The 15,388-nt window shown below is 38.7% G+C and overlaps 1 protein-coding gene across 1 annotated transcript; it reads right to left on the reverse strand.

Annotated features, from left to right (window-relative positions):
• Nucleotides 1-6,578: 6,578 nt before the first annotated feature.
• On the reverse strand, nt 6,579-8,223 carry LOC130956589 (uncharacterized). Its single transcript, XM_057883630.1, has 3 exons — nt 7,435-8,223; nt 6,744-6,899; nt 6,579-6,665 (listed from the first exon to the last, which is right to left on the reverse strand). Exons 1-3 carry the CDS (start codon nt 8,221-8,223, stop codon nt 6,579-6,581), a joined length of 1,032 nt encoding a protein of 343 aa, XP_057739613.1.
• Between the last annotated feature and the right edge of the window lie 7,165 nt (nt 8,224-15,388).

Here is a 15,388-nt window from a genome sequence, read left to right on the forward strand (position 1 = left end):
GTCTGGTCGGTGCATCGGGATCTGGTTGTAGCCGGAGTATGCGTCCATGAAGCTGAGGTACCGGTGTCCGGATGCTGCATCTACTAGTCCGTCGATGTTTGGTAGGGGGAAGGCGTCTTTCGGACATGCTTTGTTGAGATCTGTGTAATCAACGCACATTCGCCACTTCCCGTTAGTCTTTTTAACTAGTACGACATTGGCTAGCCAGGTCGTGTAAGGGAGTTCTCGGATGAAGTTGGCTTCGAGCAGGGCCTTTACTTGTTTTTGGACCTCGGCGGCTCGGTCTGGTGACATTTTCCGTCTTCTTTGCGCCACGGGTTTGGCTAGGGGTCTACTGCCAGATGGTGAGACATTAGATCGGGACTTATTCCCGGCATGTCGGCTGGTGTGAATGCGAATAGGTCTCTGTTTTGTTTCAAAAGTTGAGAGAGTTCTTCTTTGAGGTCGTGTGGGAGGTTTCTGTTGATGAACGTGTATTCATCTTTGGTTGGCCCTATTTGTAGTTTTTCCATGTCCCCTTCTGGTTCCGGTCTAGGTTGGCCGTCAAGCCGTGCGTCTAGGTCGGCAAGGAATATTCCGGCCGCGTCCCGGGATTTTTTCCTTAGAGCTAAGCTATTGTTGTCGCATTCGGCTGCAACTTCTCGGTCTCCGTGAATGGTTCCGATGGTGCTGTCATCGGCTTTGAATTTCATGAGGAGGTATTTGGTGAAGATGACTGCCGAGAAGTCGTTAATTGTTTTTCTCCCGAGAATGACGTTATAGGCTGTGGAGTCTTTTAGGACGACGAATTCGGATAGGATCGTCTTTCTCTGATTGCTTGTTCCTATGGTGATGGGGAGGGTGACCGAGCCGTCTGGTTTGAGAAAGTTATCTCCGAGGCCCGTGACGCGGTGGCGATGCGTTTGGAGGTTGTCGTTGCGGAGCCCGAGTTTGTCGAAGGCTCCTCGGAAGAGGATATTGGAGTCGGCACCCGTGTCCACGAGTATTCTTCTTACTAGTCCTGTTCCGATTCGGGCTGATATGACGAAGGGGGCATCTCCTGCCGAGGTGCCGTGCTGGCAGTCCTCGGGTAAGAAGGTTATCGTGCTGTCGGCAATGGTTACTGGGTCGTGGTTTTTGACGGCCATTATCTTGAGGTCTTTTTTCATTGTTAGTTTTGATTTATTTGGTACGTCTTTGCCCGTGATGACGTTCACTATGATGGTCGGATCTTCTTCGGTGTTTTCCCTGGGTGGTTTTTGGGTTCTTGGGTTGCGTCCTTCTCTTTCTGGTGATTTGTCTCTGTCGGCGCGCCTTGGTTCTCTGATGATTTTGACGAACTCGGGGAGTTTGCCGTCTCGTATAGCTTGCTCAAGAGCGTCTTTGAGATCGTAACAATCTTGTGTTTTGTGGCCGTATCCGCGGTGATAGTCGCAGTAGAGGGTTTTGTTTCCTCCTGTCCTTTCCTTGAGTGGTCGGGCTCTGGGGATGATGCCTCGGTCTGCTATTTGGTGGTATACCTCAGTAATTGATGTTGTTAGGGGAGTGTAGTTGGAAAATTTTCCTATTCTTGGTGGTCTGTGGGTCGGTTTAAGGTGGTCTCGTTGGTTCTCTTTGGGTGGTGCGTTATGACGGGGAGTCGGGTTGCCGTGTTGGGTGGCGGCGTGCTGCCGTTTGTTGGCGGCGACGACCTGGCTGACTTCCTCGTCGTTGATGTAATCTTTGGCGACGTTCTGGATTTCGTGCATGGTCCACACTGGTTTGGTGGTGAGATGTTTGCGAAATTCTTCATTCATGATTCCGTTAGTTAGGCAGAGGCTGGCAACGGAGTTCGTGAGTCCGTCGACCGTTAGGCATTCGTCGTTGAAGCGGTCGAGGTATTTTCTTGTGGATTCTTCTTGCCTTTGTGTGACCCCTAACAGGCTGATAGGGTGTTTGGCTTTGGTGATTCGGGTTGTGAACTGGGCCATGAATTTTCTTGTGATGTCGTGGAAGCTAGTTATGGATCCGTTTGGGAGGGCGTTGAACCATTTGATCGCTGGCCCGGCCAGGGTTACTGGGAAGGCTCTGCATCGGACTGCGTCGGATGCTCCTTCTAAGTTCATTCTGGCCTCAAAGGCCGTTAGGTGCTCTTGAGGGTCTTTGGTTCCGTCGTACTTCATGTCGGTGGGTTTGTCGAAACCTTTGGGGAGTTTTGCTCTTAAGATTCCTTCCGTGAAGGGCGTAGCTCCCATTATAGTATGGTCGCTTCTCGTGCGTTTGGTGCTTCGGTATCTCCGGTCTTCGTCTGAATCATGCTGACGGTTTACATCCCGAGAATCGCTGCGATGGTGTTTCTTGTCGTATCGTCGTTCGGGCGACTTCTCGCGTCGGCGGTTGCGTGAGGTGCTGCGACCATCTCTCCTATTGTGCTGCCGGATTGGCGACCTTCCGTGGTGGGATCTTGACCTGGAAGTTGCCTGGCTTCCATGCTCGTTATTGTGTTTTTCCCGGTCGCTTAGCTTGCCTTCAAGTTCTTGGACTCGGAGACAGAGATCCTGGATGATTTGTGCCGCTTTGTCCCTGGCTTTCTCGGGATGTTGTGGGTCCGTCGTGACGTCCTCGTTTGCGTGGTGGATGGTGCTTGCTATTTTTGCTTGGTTTGTGGCTTCATGGTGTTCTGAGATTGGACGACGCGGTTGGGAGTCGTCCTGGCTTGATGGGTTATCCTCCAGGATGCCCTCCATCCGGTCCGATTGTTGCAGGTCCCCACAGACGGCGTCAATGTACAGAATGCTTCTGATACGGGTTGAGAGGAGGATCGGGAACCTGCGGGTCGGATCGGATGTAGGACGGCCCTGATGGAGCGGGGGGGTACCTGCAAAGACACTCCGACGCTCAAGTCAGAATAGATCTAAGAGGTATAAGGTGTGTGGAATGAATGAATACCTGGAGGGACCTGGGTCCTCTATTTATAGGTGATGGTGATAATCTTATCTTATCTTATTTGCTTAAGATAAGGGAGATGTTTGAATTCGAAAGTTAGTTAGAGGATCTAGAGGGCCGATTCGGTGCCTTGTAGAAAGTCGGGATGGGTTGACCCGGTAAGCCGGGTTCGGGTTTTGGTCATGGGTCCGGGGTCCGTGGGCCGGATCCGTAACAATATTTATTCAAATAAAAATATAGAATTTTTAATGAATCTTTATCACACCATGTATATAGTAGTAGATTCATAATATAATTCATAAACGAGCAATAGTCAGACACAAGTGGAAAAATAATTAATTTTTATAATGCTTAAAAAGATAATTGTTATCTTTTTGTGTGGTGTGTGTCATGTATGTGTGTGAGAGAAAAATTAGTAGCAAATGAATTATATTTGAGGTAATTTTGATTTTTCACAATTTGATAGGTTAATGACTAATTCGTCATAGATTAGAGTTTTATTTAAAAATTTATGACTGATTAATAATTTCATGCATATACAAGGAGATTCAAAAGTTTAAATCTGGCATTTATTTAAATGGAATAATGAACTAATCACTAAACCAACACCAACCTAACTTAGTCTATTTTAAGTAATTGAGTACTGTCTTGTTTTATTTGGGCCCAACTTAGCTTGCTTATGAGATAAATGAAAGATCATATATCTTGTTGCAAAAATTTAGAAGCCCAAATCCAAGCCAAAACCCAAATATAATGATTTGGAATTTGCATGCTTGAGTGTAGAAGATGAGAAAGCAACAACTGTCGATGACTTTTGGCGCTTGTTTCTTCGTTGCAGTGTGAGTATGAGAGTAAGAGACTTGGAATGTAACCCTTGTACTTTTGGTTTTTGGCACTTATTTCTAAAAAGATTTCAACCCTTATACCTTCGAATTTTTTTTTATTTATAGAAATTTTCACCAAATCAAATTGAAATGTAACCCTCCATGTACATTAATTCGTGAGTAACCGTTTCCGCTTCCTTTGCTTGATATGGGTAACGTCTAGAAGCCACTTTTGATGACTAAATCCCCATAGTGGTCCCCCAAATTCAGCCCGTGCACCAATTTAGCCCCTGAAATTTCAATTGCACTGTTTATGTCCCCCAGATTGCGATTTCGGCACCATAATGTTCCTTCGAAGAATTTTCGGCGTGACTCAGCGACGGCATTGCTTATGTGGCACAGCCACTGCCACGTTGGACACCGTAGTGTACAGATGATGTGGATTGTGTGGTTAAATTTCCCAATGTAGTCCCTTTCTTCATGTTTAAACCCTAAAATTTCGTTGGCCTCCCCTCAATGTGGTTCTCTCGATCAACGTCTTCTTCTGCCTCTCTTCTGCACACCAGTAGCTGTCCCCCATGAGAGGAAGTGGGAGCCATGTTGCAGGAAGTTCCAACCGGTCATCGTCGACGGAGAACTGGAGAAGAAGCACGACGCGAAGCAGGCAGGGACGGGTTCCGGACTGGTGCGGCTGTGGTTGTCGCCCGATGCTAAGGTGGTATGGGACGGAGTCGCATCCTAACAAGCCCTTCTTTGGTTGCCCCAACTATAATGTGAGTAAAGTTTAATAATTTGTAGCTGATTGAAAATTTTTTTTTTTGGTTGATTATTTTGGTTGGTTGCAGACAAGTGGAAAAACATGGTGTGGGTTATTCGTCTGGGCTGATTCTGTGCAAGAGGAGTTGTCTGAAGAAGCTGTTGCAGGAGATGATGATGGTGACAGGAAGATGAACTTTGCATGGCGGATGGGCAAGATGGAGGCAGACATTAGGAATCTGAAATTCATAACTCATGTTCTTGGATTTGGGTTCTTAGTAATTGTTGTTTTTGTAGGATTGGTGCTATTAAAGGATTGAGAACATGTCAATGTAATGTAGTTCCCAAATTAATGAATGAAACTGTTATGTGGTAACATAACAAGGTTTGTGTAAATCATCTTATTTTGATATAATATAATATCCTGTTGGATGAAGTAAAAGAACTTGTAAATAAGAAACAGCAAGATTGATCCAAACCATGGACAGTATTAATTGATCGATACCAAAATATGGCAAACCATTCATAGTTTTAACACATTACAACCATAAGTAATTGAACAAGTAGCATGACATACTTGATTAGTAATCAAGAAAATGAACCATTGTTTAGAGTGAGCGCAGTCACTGTATCTTTTAACAAAAAACAAACACTTGACAAGCAAAATGTCCTAATATCCTAATATGAAAGTTCACTTCTTTCGGGGGTGCTTAAATCCAGGAGTCGGCACAAACTTCAGAAAATTTGTGAATCGTGAAGCAGTCGCAGAACTCGCACCCTTCATTGGGTCCAGTGCTGTAGAAGGGGTTGTTGGAGGTGACCTTCTTCTAGTAGGCAGTTTGGCAGGTCTTGTGGCTGGTTCCCCGGTTACTTCAGTGAACTACACAAATTTCAAACCAGAAATAAATACCAAACATTGTCACTCACTAAACCTTTTTCGGAGTTTTTACTCCATGAATTACAAAGGCTTATTATAGAATTAAAATTGTACCTTTTGAGAGTCTTCTGGTTCAGAACAAATTGGCTGTGACAGATCAATTTTTGAACCTTGACCAATAGGAGCAGAACTGATGGTAATATTAGCATTAGCCGTAGCTGTAGCAGTAGTAGTTGCAGTTGCAGTAGCAGTTGCAGTGGCATTGGCAGATGCAGAGGCAGTTGCAGTGTCAGTTGTGGTGGCCTGGGCAGTTGCAGTTGCTTGTGCACTAGCATTTTTAGGGTCTTTAGCAGCCTCTGCTGCCTTTGCAGCAGCCGCAGCATCAGCTGCAGCTTGAGCAGCATCAGCTGCTCTTTTCTTTTCACATCCTCTCTTGGTGTGACCTTTTTGCAAGCAGTACTTACATGTGAAAGGCCGAAGTTGTCTTTTCAAGGCTGTTACTGGCTTAGATTTCTTGCTAGAACTTGTGCCTTCATAGGAGTCCTTCCTCCTCTTTGTTTGAAGATTCCCTGGCTTCCTCTTGATTGGTGGTGCCAATGGCTTGTTAAACTGACTTTGTTCCCAAAAGGCTTGGCCAGGTATAGGATTGATGTGGTACTTGTATGTTTCTTTTTGTAAGACTCCATGGTTATCAACTTATGGCAGAAATCCTTTGTGTGCTTGTTGACTCTGGCCAGTGCTGCACAAGCATGAATGCATGGAATCCCTACAAGTCCAGTTTACTTCCAGCTTAGGTTAAATCAAAAAATTATTTATAACACTAGTGTAAAATTAAATGAGCAAAGGTAAGTGGGTGGGAGAAAATAACCTGTTAACATCCAGAACTGGCAGGTATATAATCTTTTCCCCAGGTCTACCACATGGTTTGTTGGACGCCCATGGACCTCAAACTTCTCATATCCAGTATCTCCAGACCATATAGCATGCCAATGTCTGGACTCTTTCCTCACCTTTTCTAACCTACTTTTGATTACGGGTGGTAACAGCCCCAGGTGATTGTCCAATTTAACCTTGTTCTTAGCCATAGTCCTCATGACAAATATTCTCACCTCTTCTAGAAGAGTAAGTATAGGCTTGCCCCTTGCTTCTTTGATCTTTGAGTTGAAAACCTCACATGCGTTGTTGTAAATCGAGTCCAATTTCGGGTTATGCCTGAACTATGACCTCGTCCATGCCTCCCTTGGCCACTTGTCAAGATACTTCCATGCGTCCTCGTTCAGCCGCTTTATCCTATCCATGTATTCCTGAAATTCAACAGTTAATAGTTGGGAAAGAAGTTCATGTAAGCTAACTCCAGTTTCAAAAAAAGTGGCTTTATGTACCTTAAACTCTTGAAATGTTGTAGCTCTAGTACACTCCCATAACAGTCCCCTAAGTTCCAGGTTCTTCCACTGCTTATTGAAATTTCGCCACAAGTGCCAGACACAGAATCGGTGTCCCACATTAGGCATCACGGCTTTCATAGCAGGCAGTAATCCCTGAAGATATCAAGCATTATGTTACCATAATAGTCCCTAACTTTGAAAAACGATTACCATACTAGTCCCTAACTTTGCATAACGATAACCATAATAGTCCCTAACTTTGCAAATCCTTCACCATAATAGTCCCTAACTTTGAAAATCGATCACCATAATAGTACCTAACAGCACACCATAGAGGTATAGTATGTAATCAAACAATTAGATCAGAGCAGTATTGACAGTATAGCAGCAGACCCTAACAGCACACCACAGAGGTATAATATACTGCACTTTATGCACTAAACAATTATATCAAACAATTATACCAAACAATAGTATAAAACAAAGGTATCATCACAATTATATCAAGCAATTATATCAAACAATAGTATACCACAAAGGTATCATCACAATTGTATCAAACAATTATATCTTAGGTATCATCACAATATGGCAGTATACTGCACTATATGCACTACATCAAGCTAACACAGTTTTACACATTTAAACTTATGTGAGAGTAAGGATTAAGGTTTCAGTAAGAAATTACCTTTTGCATATCAGAGATGAAGTTCCACCCATGGGTCTTGTAGTCTCCAAGATCCTCATGTAGCAACTCTAGAAACCACTTCCAATTCTCAAAGTTCTCCACTTCCACAACTGCCCAGGCAATAACATAGACATGATGATTAGCATCTTGTCCAACAGCCGATAGAATTTTCCCCCCGAAAATAGTTTTTAGAAAAGCCCCATCAAGTCCAATTAACGGACGACAGCCAGCCTTGAAACCTGACTTGCAGCCACTCAAGCAGACATACATCCTCTCAAATATGACCTCACCACTAGGCTGTGGCTTTGTGCAAATCTGAACAGTTGATCCCGGGTTTGTTTTCAATAGTGTTTCACCATAGTCCCTAAGCATAGCATATTGCTCCTTGGCATCCCCATAGACTATATTTCTAGCATCACACAGTGCCCGTGATATAGAGTTCCTATTGAGCGACAAGTCATATTTTGTCTTGAAATATGTTGTAGCCTCACAGTTCCTGAAATTGGGATATTTCCTTAGTTTTTTTACCAACTTACCTGCAACCCAATTTCTATTTGCTGCCCTGTTTTTATCCTCTCGTGGACAAGTGTGGTTATTGAAGAAAGTCTTAACTTGCCAGCAACTGTCTTCGTGGTCCCTTGATGCGTAGATAACCCACTTGCAATCCTTCACCTTACATACTGCCCTCACCCTTTTACCATCGTTCTTCCTAAACCTCATCCGTCTCCCTTCTTGGATAGTGAACTCCCTCACTGCCTCCTTGAACTCCCACTTAGTATTGAACTTCATCCCGACTTCTAAATGTAGTTCCCCGAACCTAGCACCCTGTCTAAACACCGGAAATACCTCCTCTGAACTTTCTTCTCAAACTAGCTCATTCTCTGAATTAGGTGGTGTTTTCATCTCCAAAGAGTGCCACGAATTGCCACCATCCGATTCTGACCCCGGATCAAAAGCGTCATGGTTATCCCCCTTTAGACCTCCCCCCACAAATCCGATGTCCACATCTTCATCAGAAACGTCTTCCACAAATCCATCATCATCAACACAGACCTTGGCCTTCCCTTTTTCCTTTCCACTCTCAGCCTGGACCTTCTTCCTTGCATTGGGTTTCTTGACTTTATTCTTCTATGAAGGAACAGTATATCCAATGCCCGATTCATCTGAGCTATCATCCGGCTCTTGTGGCTTATAGGCCTCGTCCTCAGCACTCTCGTAGCTGTCATGAGAGTCTGAATCAGAGGATAAAAGAACATGATCACTAGCATTTTTCTTTGCTTTTGAAATACCTTTCCCTACAGACCTTAGACAATATCTCCTAGTCCTAGTTACATTATTCTGTCTGGCCATTGGTTTGGGTTTAGGAACTGTCTTAGGCTTAGACTTTGACTTAGCCTTAGGCTGGGACTCCATGTTAGAATTCACATTGCTCTTCTTTAGTAACGCCTCTTTAGCTTGGGGCTTGTATGTTACCATGCTTAAACTCATAGGAGGGTCCTTCTCGGTGGTAGGTTTGACAGGGGAGTCTTTCACCATCCTGGCATTTGACTTGGCTTGCTCTCCAAGATCCCTCACCTGGTCATCAACATGCACAACAACATCCTCTCCTTGTACTATTTCAGGTTCTGAAATGCCATGTTCAATGTAAACATCCACTACCCCATTGTTCTTTCCACCATGAGAACACAGCTCTCTCAACTCATTATCAGATTCTAAACGCCTCAAACATACTTCCAGGCTCATCCCAGGGACCTGCCACCAAACCTCCTTCATGGTCTCATAGCCTAGCTCTTTGAAGTAATTTCCCAGGTAAAATACATTCAACCTGTCCACATCCAGATCACCTAAACAATGCTTATTGTCAGGTGTGTATGTCCATCTCCCATCCTTACCCCTCTCAAAATTTACCCCATGATGAAACATTATGTCTAACAATTCGGCGTTCATCTGCAACATAACAGAGGAAATGCTTAAAATTTACCACGCATGCAACACAAAAACAACAAATAACTTAGATATTACACACCACCAGAGATTTCCCCTGTTCTTTTCACAAGAAACAAAACATGCATTACTGGTTTGAAGAAGGAAAACACTAAAACCCTAACAAGCAGTGGATTCTAACACAAACTACATGCATCATGTTCAAGTAACTTTAACAATCGGCCATATCAGGAATAAAACATGATCCAGAAAATTAAAAAAAATAATATAAAATTTGTACCTTGAAGCTAGCTTAAACGGTTCTTTAGTCGTTGCTTCAATGGTGAACCACGAACCTTCCCCCAAGTTCAGTACAGCAATGTTAAGAAGCCAGGCAGCAGTGCTCTTGCCCGTCACTGCTGATTATGGAGGAGGAGACCAAGCGTTGAGAGAGGTGGGAAAATATGGAGGAGAAGACATAACGAATGCCAAACCCCACATCCAAGTTACTACTACACTCACTGTGATCAAAACGGCGACGTGTTGGCTTTCAATCGTTTTGCCCCATGAAACGACGTCGTTCCGAATGTCCAACGTGGCAGTGGCTCTGCCACATAAGCAACGCCGTCGCTGACTCACGCCGGAAATTCTCCGAAGGACCATTATGGTGACGAAATCGCAATCTGGGGACATAAACAGTGCAATTGGAATCTCAGGGGCTAAATTGGTGCACGGACTGAATTTGGGAGACCACTATGGGGATTTAGTCCACTTTTGATACTTGAATTTTTCGATTAGTCAAATCAAACACCTTGTTGACTCTTTTTTCCGATGTCGGCCTTTTTTTGAAAACACGTGCTTTCTAGCCCTCGAATACACCCTTTTTTCAAAATAAATTATTTTCGGCTAACAAGATGTTACCATTAGATATTTTAGAAATAGCCTTCTAGAGCAAACCAATAAGAAAGCTACTGGAGTTAGTGCTACATATCTGCTAATGCAGATATGCAGGATATGAACAACACAGAAGTATCTGAGATAGGAGGTGGAAAGAAGGCAAAAAAAGGAAAAAAGGTTAGCCCTACAGCTTTTTGGGATTCAATGTTGTAAGTAATAGGACTATAATGGGTGAGATTCAGACAGTAAAAGATTAGGAGATTAATGGAGGAGGACTCCTAATTTTATACTAGATGTAAATACATTTTGTTCGAACTTTGTAATTTCATTTTTCGAGTTAGGATTCTCTTTCTTTTCTTTCTTTTCTTTCTTTCTAACACAAATGGTTGCAGCATTTATTTAATCTACTTTAACCAATTTTGCCACTTTGTAGAAATTGGTTTGACTTTTGATCATGTCTTAGATGATATACTATTTAAGTATTTCTGTTCACTTTAATTCAATTAATTTCGCTTCCTTAACTTTTATAAGATATGTTGGCATGTTGCTCGCCAAATTAGGTAGCGCTGACTTGTGACCTAAGTGGGGGCATGAAGGTGATGGAAACAGTCCTACGGTTGGGTTGGGCTTGACCTCCTACTCCCAATGGTGAGCCTTCCTACTTGAACCATCATATTTTTTCCATTTATTTTAAAATTGTTAGTGTTTTTTCAATTATTTTAAAATTTTCCTCTTCGCCAAGTTCGAGTTACTAGCAGCGACAATCGTTGGCGCCTCCTCGGTTTCCCTTGCCGTCGTCGTTCCACTCGCCAAAGGTTAGTGACTGTTACTTAGATTATTTTTTTTATTAATATTAGATGTAGAATTATTTGTTATAATTTTTTTATAATAATAAAACGAATTTTACCAAAAAAAATGTATTTTAAATGAATGTATAACTTCAAGTTGAGCTGGTGTTAATATAGGGAAAAAGCGATACCCATATATATCAAATAAAATATGTTTTGAGATTTACGAAAAAAATCTTATACCCTAAAATTGCGATGTTGATGGTTTGATGAATCAAAATAGATTAAGAGAAGAAGAAAAATAAGTTATTCTCATTGTTGAAGAGAATGAAAAATTCCCTTAAAAATATCTGTTGAGTTATTACCCTTTATATAATGGGAGTCATTTTTTAAGATGTTTTTAAGTAATTAAAATTCAATACATATAATTGATTAAACTATGTTATTTTTTTAAATATTTTTATCAGAGTGTTTCCTTTATATAATATGTACTCTTTATGTACTCTACTAAAAAATTTATAACAAATAAACTTACATCTATTATTAATAAAAAAAATCTAAATAACAGTAACAGTCAGATTCTTTATTTTAATTTTTTGATTTTAGTTTACTTTATTCACCTCTAGAATCTTTTTTATTGAGTTCAAAACCACAAATGACCGAAAAATGTACATACGGAGTTATGACTTGAATGAAACTTTCTATGTGGTATTTTCTAATACTGTTCTATCACATGTGAGATTCATCATATTAGAAAAAGCAGTGGTAGTGGTAGCTCGATTGGGTGCAGAATGTAACAGGAAATGTTCTCTTAATGCCAGATGATGATTATGTGCTGTGAGTTGATGCTATATTCGAGCATCAACTACACTTCTAACATCTTAACCCTCACCCCACTGATCAATGATGATGGTATTCTCCCATTTCAGATTAATCCTGTGAGTATCCTTTTGTTTCAGTTCAATAATGATAATTCTTAAAAAAATATCATGTTTTTAAGTTATAATGTTGATGGTTTGATGAATCAGAAAAAATTAAAAAATAAAAAAAATAAGTTATTCTCATTGTTGAAGAGAATGAAAAATTTCTTTAAAGATATTTGAGTTATTATACTTTATATATGATGTACTCTTTATGTACTCTCTCAAAAAAAATTATAACAAATAAGTTTATATCTATTAATAAAAAAAATAATTTAAATAACAGTCACAATCAGAATTATATTGTAACATACTTCTTTTCTACTAAAATTGGAAAAGATTAGGTTTATATTGTAATTCTATTTTGGTATATTATTTGAATTTAATTTAATTTAAAACCCACTTATGATTAATTGTCATGATTACTTAAAACCTCTACTAAACAAAGTCCACTCACAAGTAGAAAAAGCCATAATAAGCATCTCTAAAACTTGATGAAGAGTGGTTTTAATTATTTGAACATCATGTCGTAGTAGATCAGGATCAACAAAATTTAAGAGAAAATAAAATAGAGATATGGATTTAAAATACAGGGAATTAAATGTTTGAAAAATATTTTTCTGAAGCTGAATTATACCTTGTAAGGTACATAGATTCTTTTAGCATGATGTAGTAAGCAACTTAAGTGCTTGGACCAAAAAGCCCCGGCCCACTTAGGTTCTACATGTTAGAAATACATAAATTGTTACCATTTAGATTAAGTTTAACATTTTATAGCCTTTTAGACTTTTAGTTGATTTATTTAGCTTTAGAATTATGTTTAGATTTATGTTTATTATTTTGTTATTTAAATTAAGAGGAGTGTTAAAGGTCAGCAACTTTTGTGACTTGTAGCCATCAAATAGCTATCAATTATGATTTTAATGGTGTGAGATTTCATTCAATAACTTACTTTTCTTTGCTGGTTACATGTTTGTCAGAATTTAATAAAGTTGTTACCCCTCTAGACTTTTTCTTAAATTAATATATCATAGCTTAATCTTATATTGATATATCGAAAATGTTTACTAACAAAAAATAATTAGTAAAAAAAAATTAGAACTTATCTTATTTAACATTTATTAAGTTCTTTCTTTTTTTTTTTGTCTTTCTAGCATTATCATATTGATATATATTAATCATATATAAATTTATAACGATAATACTATAGAGATAGAAAAACAATTATTTTATTTAATATTCATTAATCATTATAACAATTAATAGATGTGAAATAACATAAATTTCTGTTGTGAAATAAAAGATATATAAAATAAAGATGTATTAATATGACTCTAGCATTAAAATAATTAGCTCAATAATGATGTGTATATATATAATAATATTATATGTTGTAATGTGTATATATATATAAAGATAGAAAAGAGTATAAAAAGTAAAGAAAGAGAGAATTGCATAAATATATATATAAAGATAGAAAGAAGTATTAAAAGTAAAAAGAGAGAAAATTGTATTTGTTTATAGTAAGAGAAAGAAAGAAAATATTATTATATTACTGTGTGTATTCCCTTACCTCAGATCATATTTTTATAGACAAAAAAAAGTTTACTTTTCAAACTACATTTATTTTCTTCATCCTAAGAACTTGTTCTCTTTAACGTAAAAAAAATGGGTTGCCCATTAAATGGACATCCATTCTTATCCTTTCCTAGTCACAACAATTTCGACTTTTTTTTAATAATTCTTCTTTGTTACTAAACATTTTTTAATTCTTAATTGCATTTCTTCTCGTCATGTGATCTCTGCTCTGAATCCACCATAACAGATTATTCAATGATGAGTTGCCACAATCAAAACCCTTCAAGCTTTTAATTAATCTTCTTCAATGCAATATCATTCTCATAAATTCATTCAAGTACATAGACAAACCCCTTCCACCCATCTCTAGCACCATATCTATACTGTATTCATTCCGCAGGCTCCTTAAGACCTTAACAAAGCCAACATTGGAGAACAAGCACTAGGTGCTTTTTTTGTTATTCAAAATATATATGTACCATTGATAATAGTAACTAAAACGAGCATTTTTAGAAGAGTATAAGTGCTAATTAATCAGAAACTTAAACTTTTTTTTTGTAAAATTTAAACTCTAACTATATGCTTAAATAATTCTTGATATTTTAGTTCAGAATTTAAGTAGGAACTAATTTTTTCAACTAAAATCAGTTAATTTTTAAAATTAAAAAATAAATTTGCAATAAAAAATTAACCATTATTATTAATTAAAAGTTAGTTTTTTACATATACATTTCCTTGAGTGAGCGCCATAACTTGTTGAAAAGTCGATGCATAGTGTTATATATGTTAAGGGTGGTGGGGGAATGGGGATGAGGTTGGTCAATAGGGTGATAGATGCTGCTTTTTTTGGGCAGCTTTATTAGCCTTTTGCTTTGAGCATATTGCTCTCTCTATCTATCTGGATTGTATCCTTTTGGAGCTTTCTCTTCTACTTCGTGAACCACAATTTGTCTCTTAAAAAACATGCACACTTTTTGAAGATATATGCATCATTTTATTGAGAGATTTTGTAGCAAACTTAATCATACTTGTTAGAATAATATATAGTGAATAAAAGGGGTTGTTTGTAGCGTATTCAAAGCAGAGAAAATCGAGATTTTACGTGAAATCAAAAAAGCAAATTAAATAAGTAGGTAAAATCTTAATAAGATTTAAATCATAAAATCGTTAGATCTAGTATAAATTTTGTAAAATCGATTGACTTATTTAAAATCGTAATATTAGAAGATTTTAAGAATGAGAAAGTTTAGGAAGTCAACAATTTTTGTATTTTGTGGCCAGCACTTAACTATCAAAAGAAAAATGAGTGATCTTCAACCGTTGGTTGTAATCTCACATCATTAAAAACACTATTGATGGTCAATTGATAGTTACAAAACACAAAAATTATTAACCCCTAGCACTCCTCTTTTAAAAATTAAATCGAGATTTTAGCTACTACGAATGTATTGTATTGTATACGTTAGTTTACATTTACAACTCAATCAATAAATTAAAAAAAAGGGTAAGGAAAAGATTGCAACTTTTTTTTTTGTGAATAGAAAAGGTGAGTGGTGGCTGAAGGCGAATAGAAAGATAATTCACATGGGTGGGGTTTGTGTCATTCTTGCCTGAATTGAAAGCTGCATGCTGCATGCCCTTTTCTTAGCTTCTTTCTATTCTATGCAAGGTTGCATTGGTGTGGTCCATTTATCTATCTACTACTCTCTGATCATCAAGGTACGTATATTACTACTCATTCACACAGTTCTGTCTCTCTTTTTTGTTCTTACTTCGCTTTCATAGCTAAATACCACTCTCATGATCATATCCTTTATTTATTGTAACCTCTAATTCATCTCATTTCAC

Source organism: Arachis stenosperma, chromosome 10 (assembly GCF_014773155.1).
Source record: "Arachis stenosperma cultivar V10309 chromosome 10, arast.V10309.gnm1.PFL2, whole genome shotgun sequence".
Taxonomy (NCBI): Eukaryota; Viridiplantae; Streptophyta; class Magnoliopsida; order Fabales; family Fabaceae; genus Arachis; species Arachis stenosperma.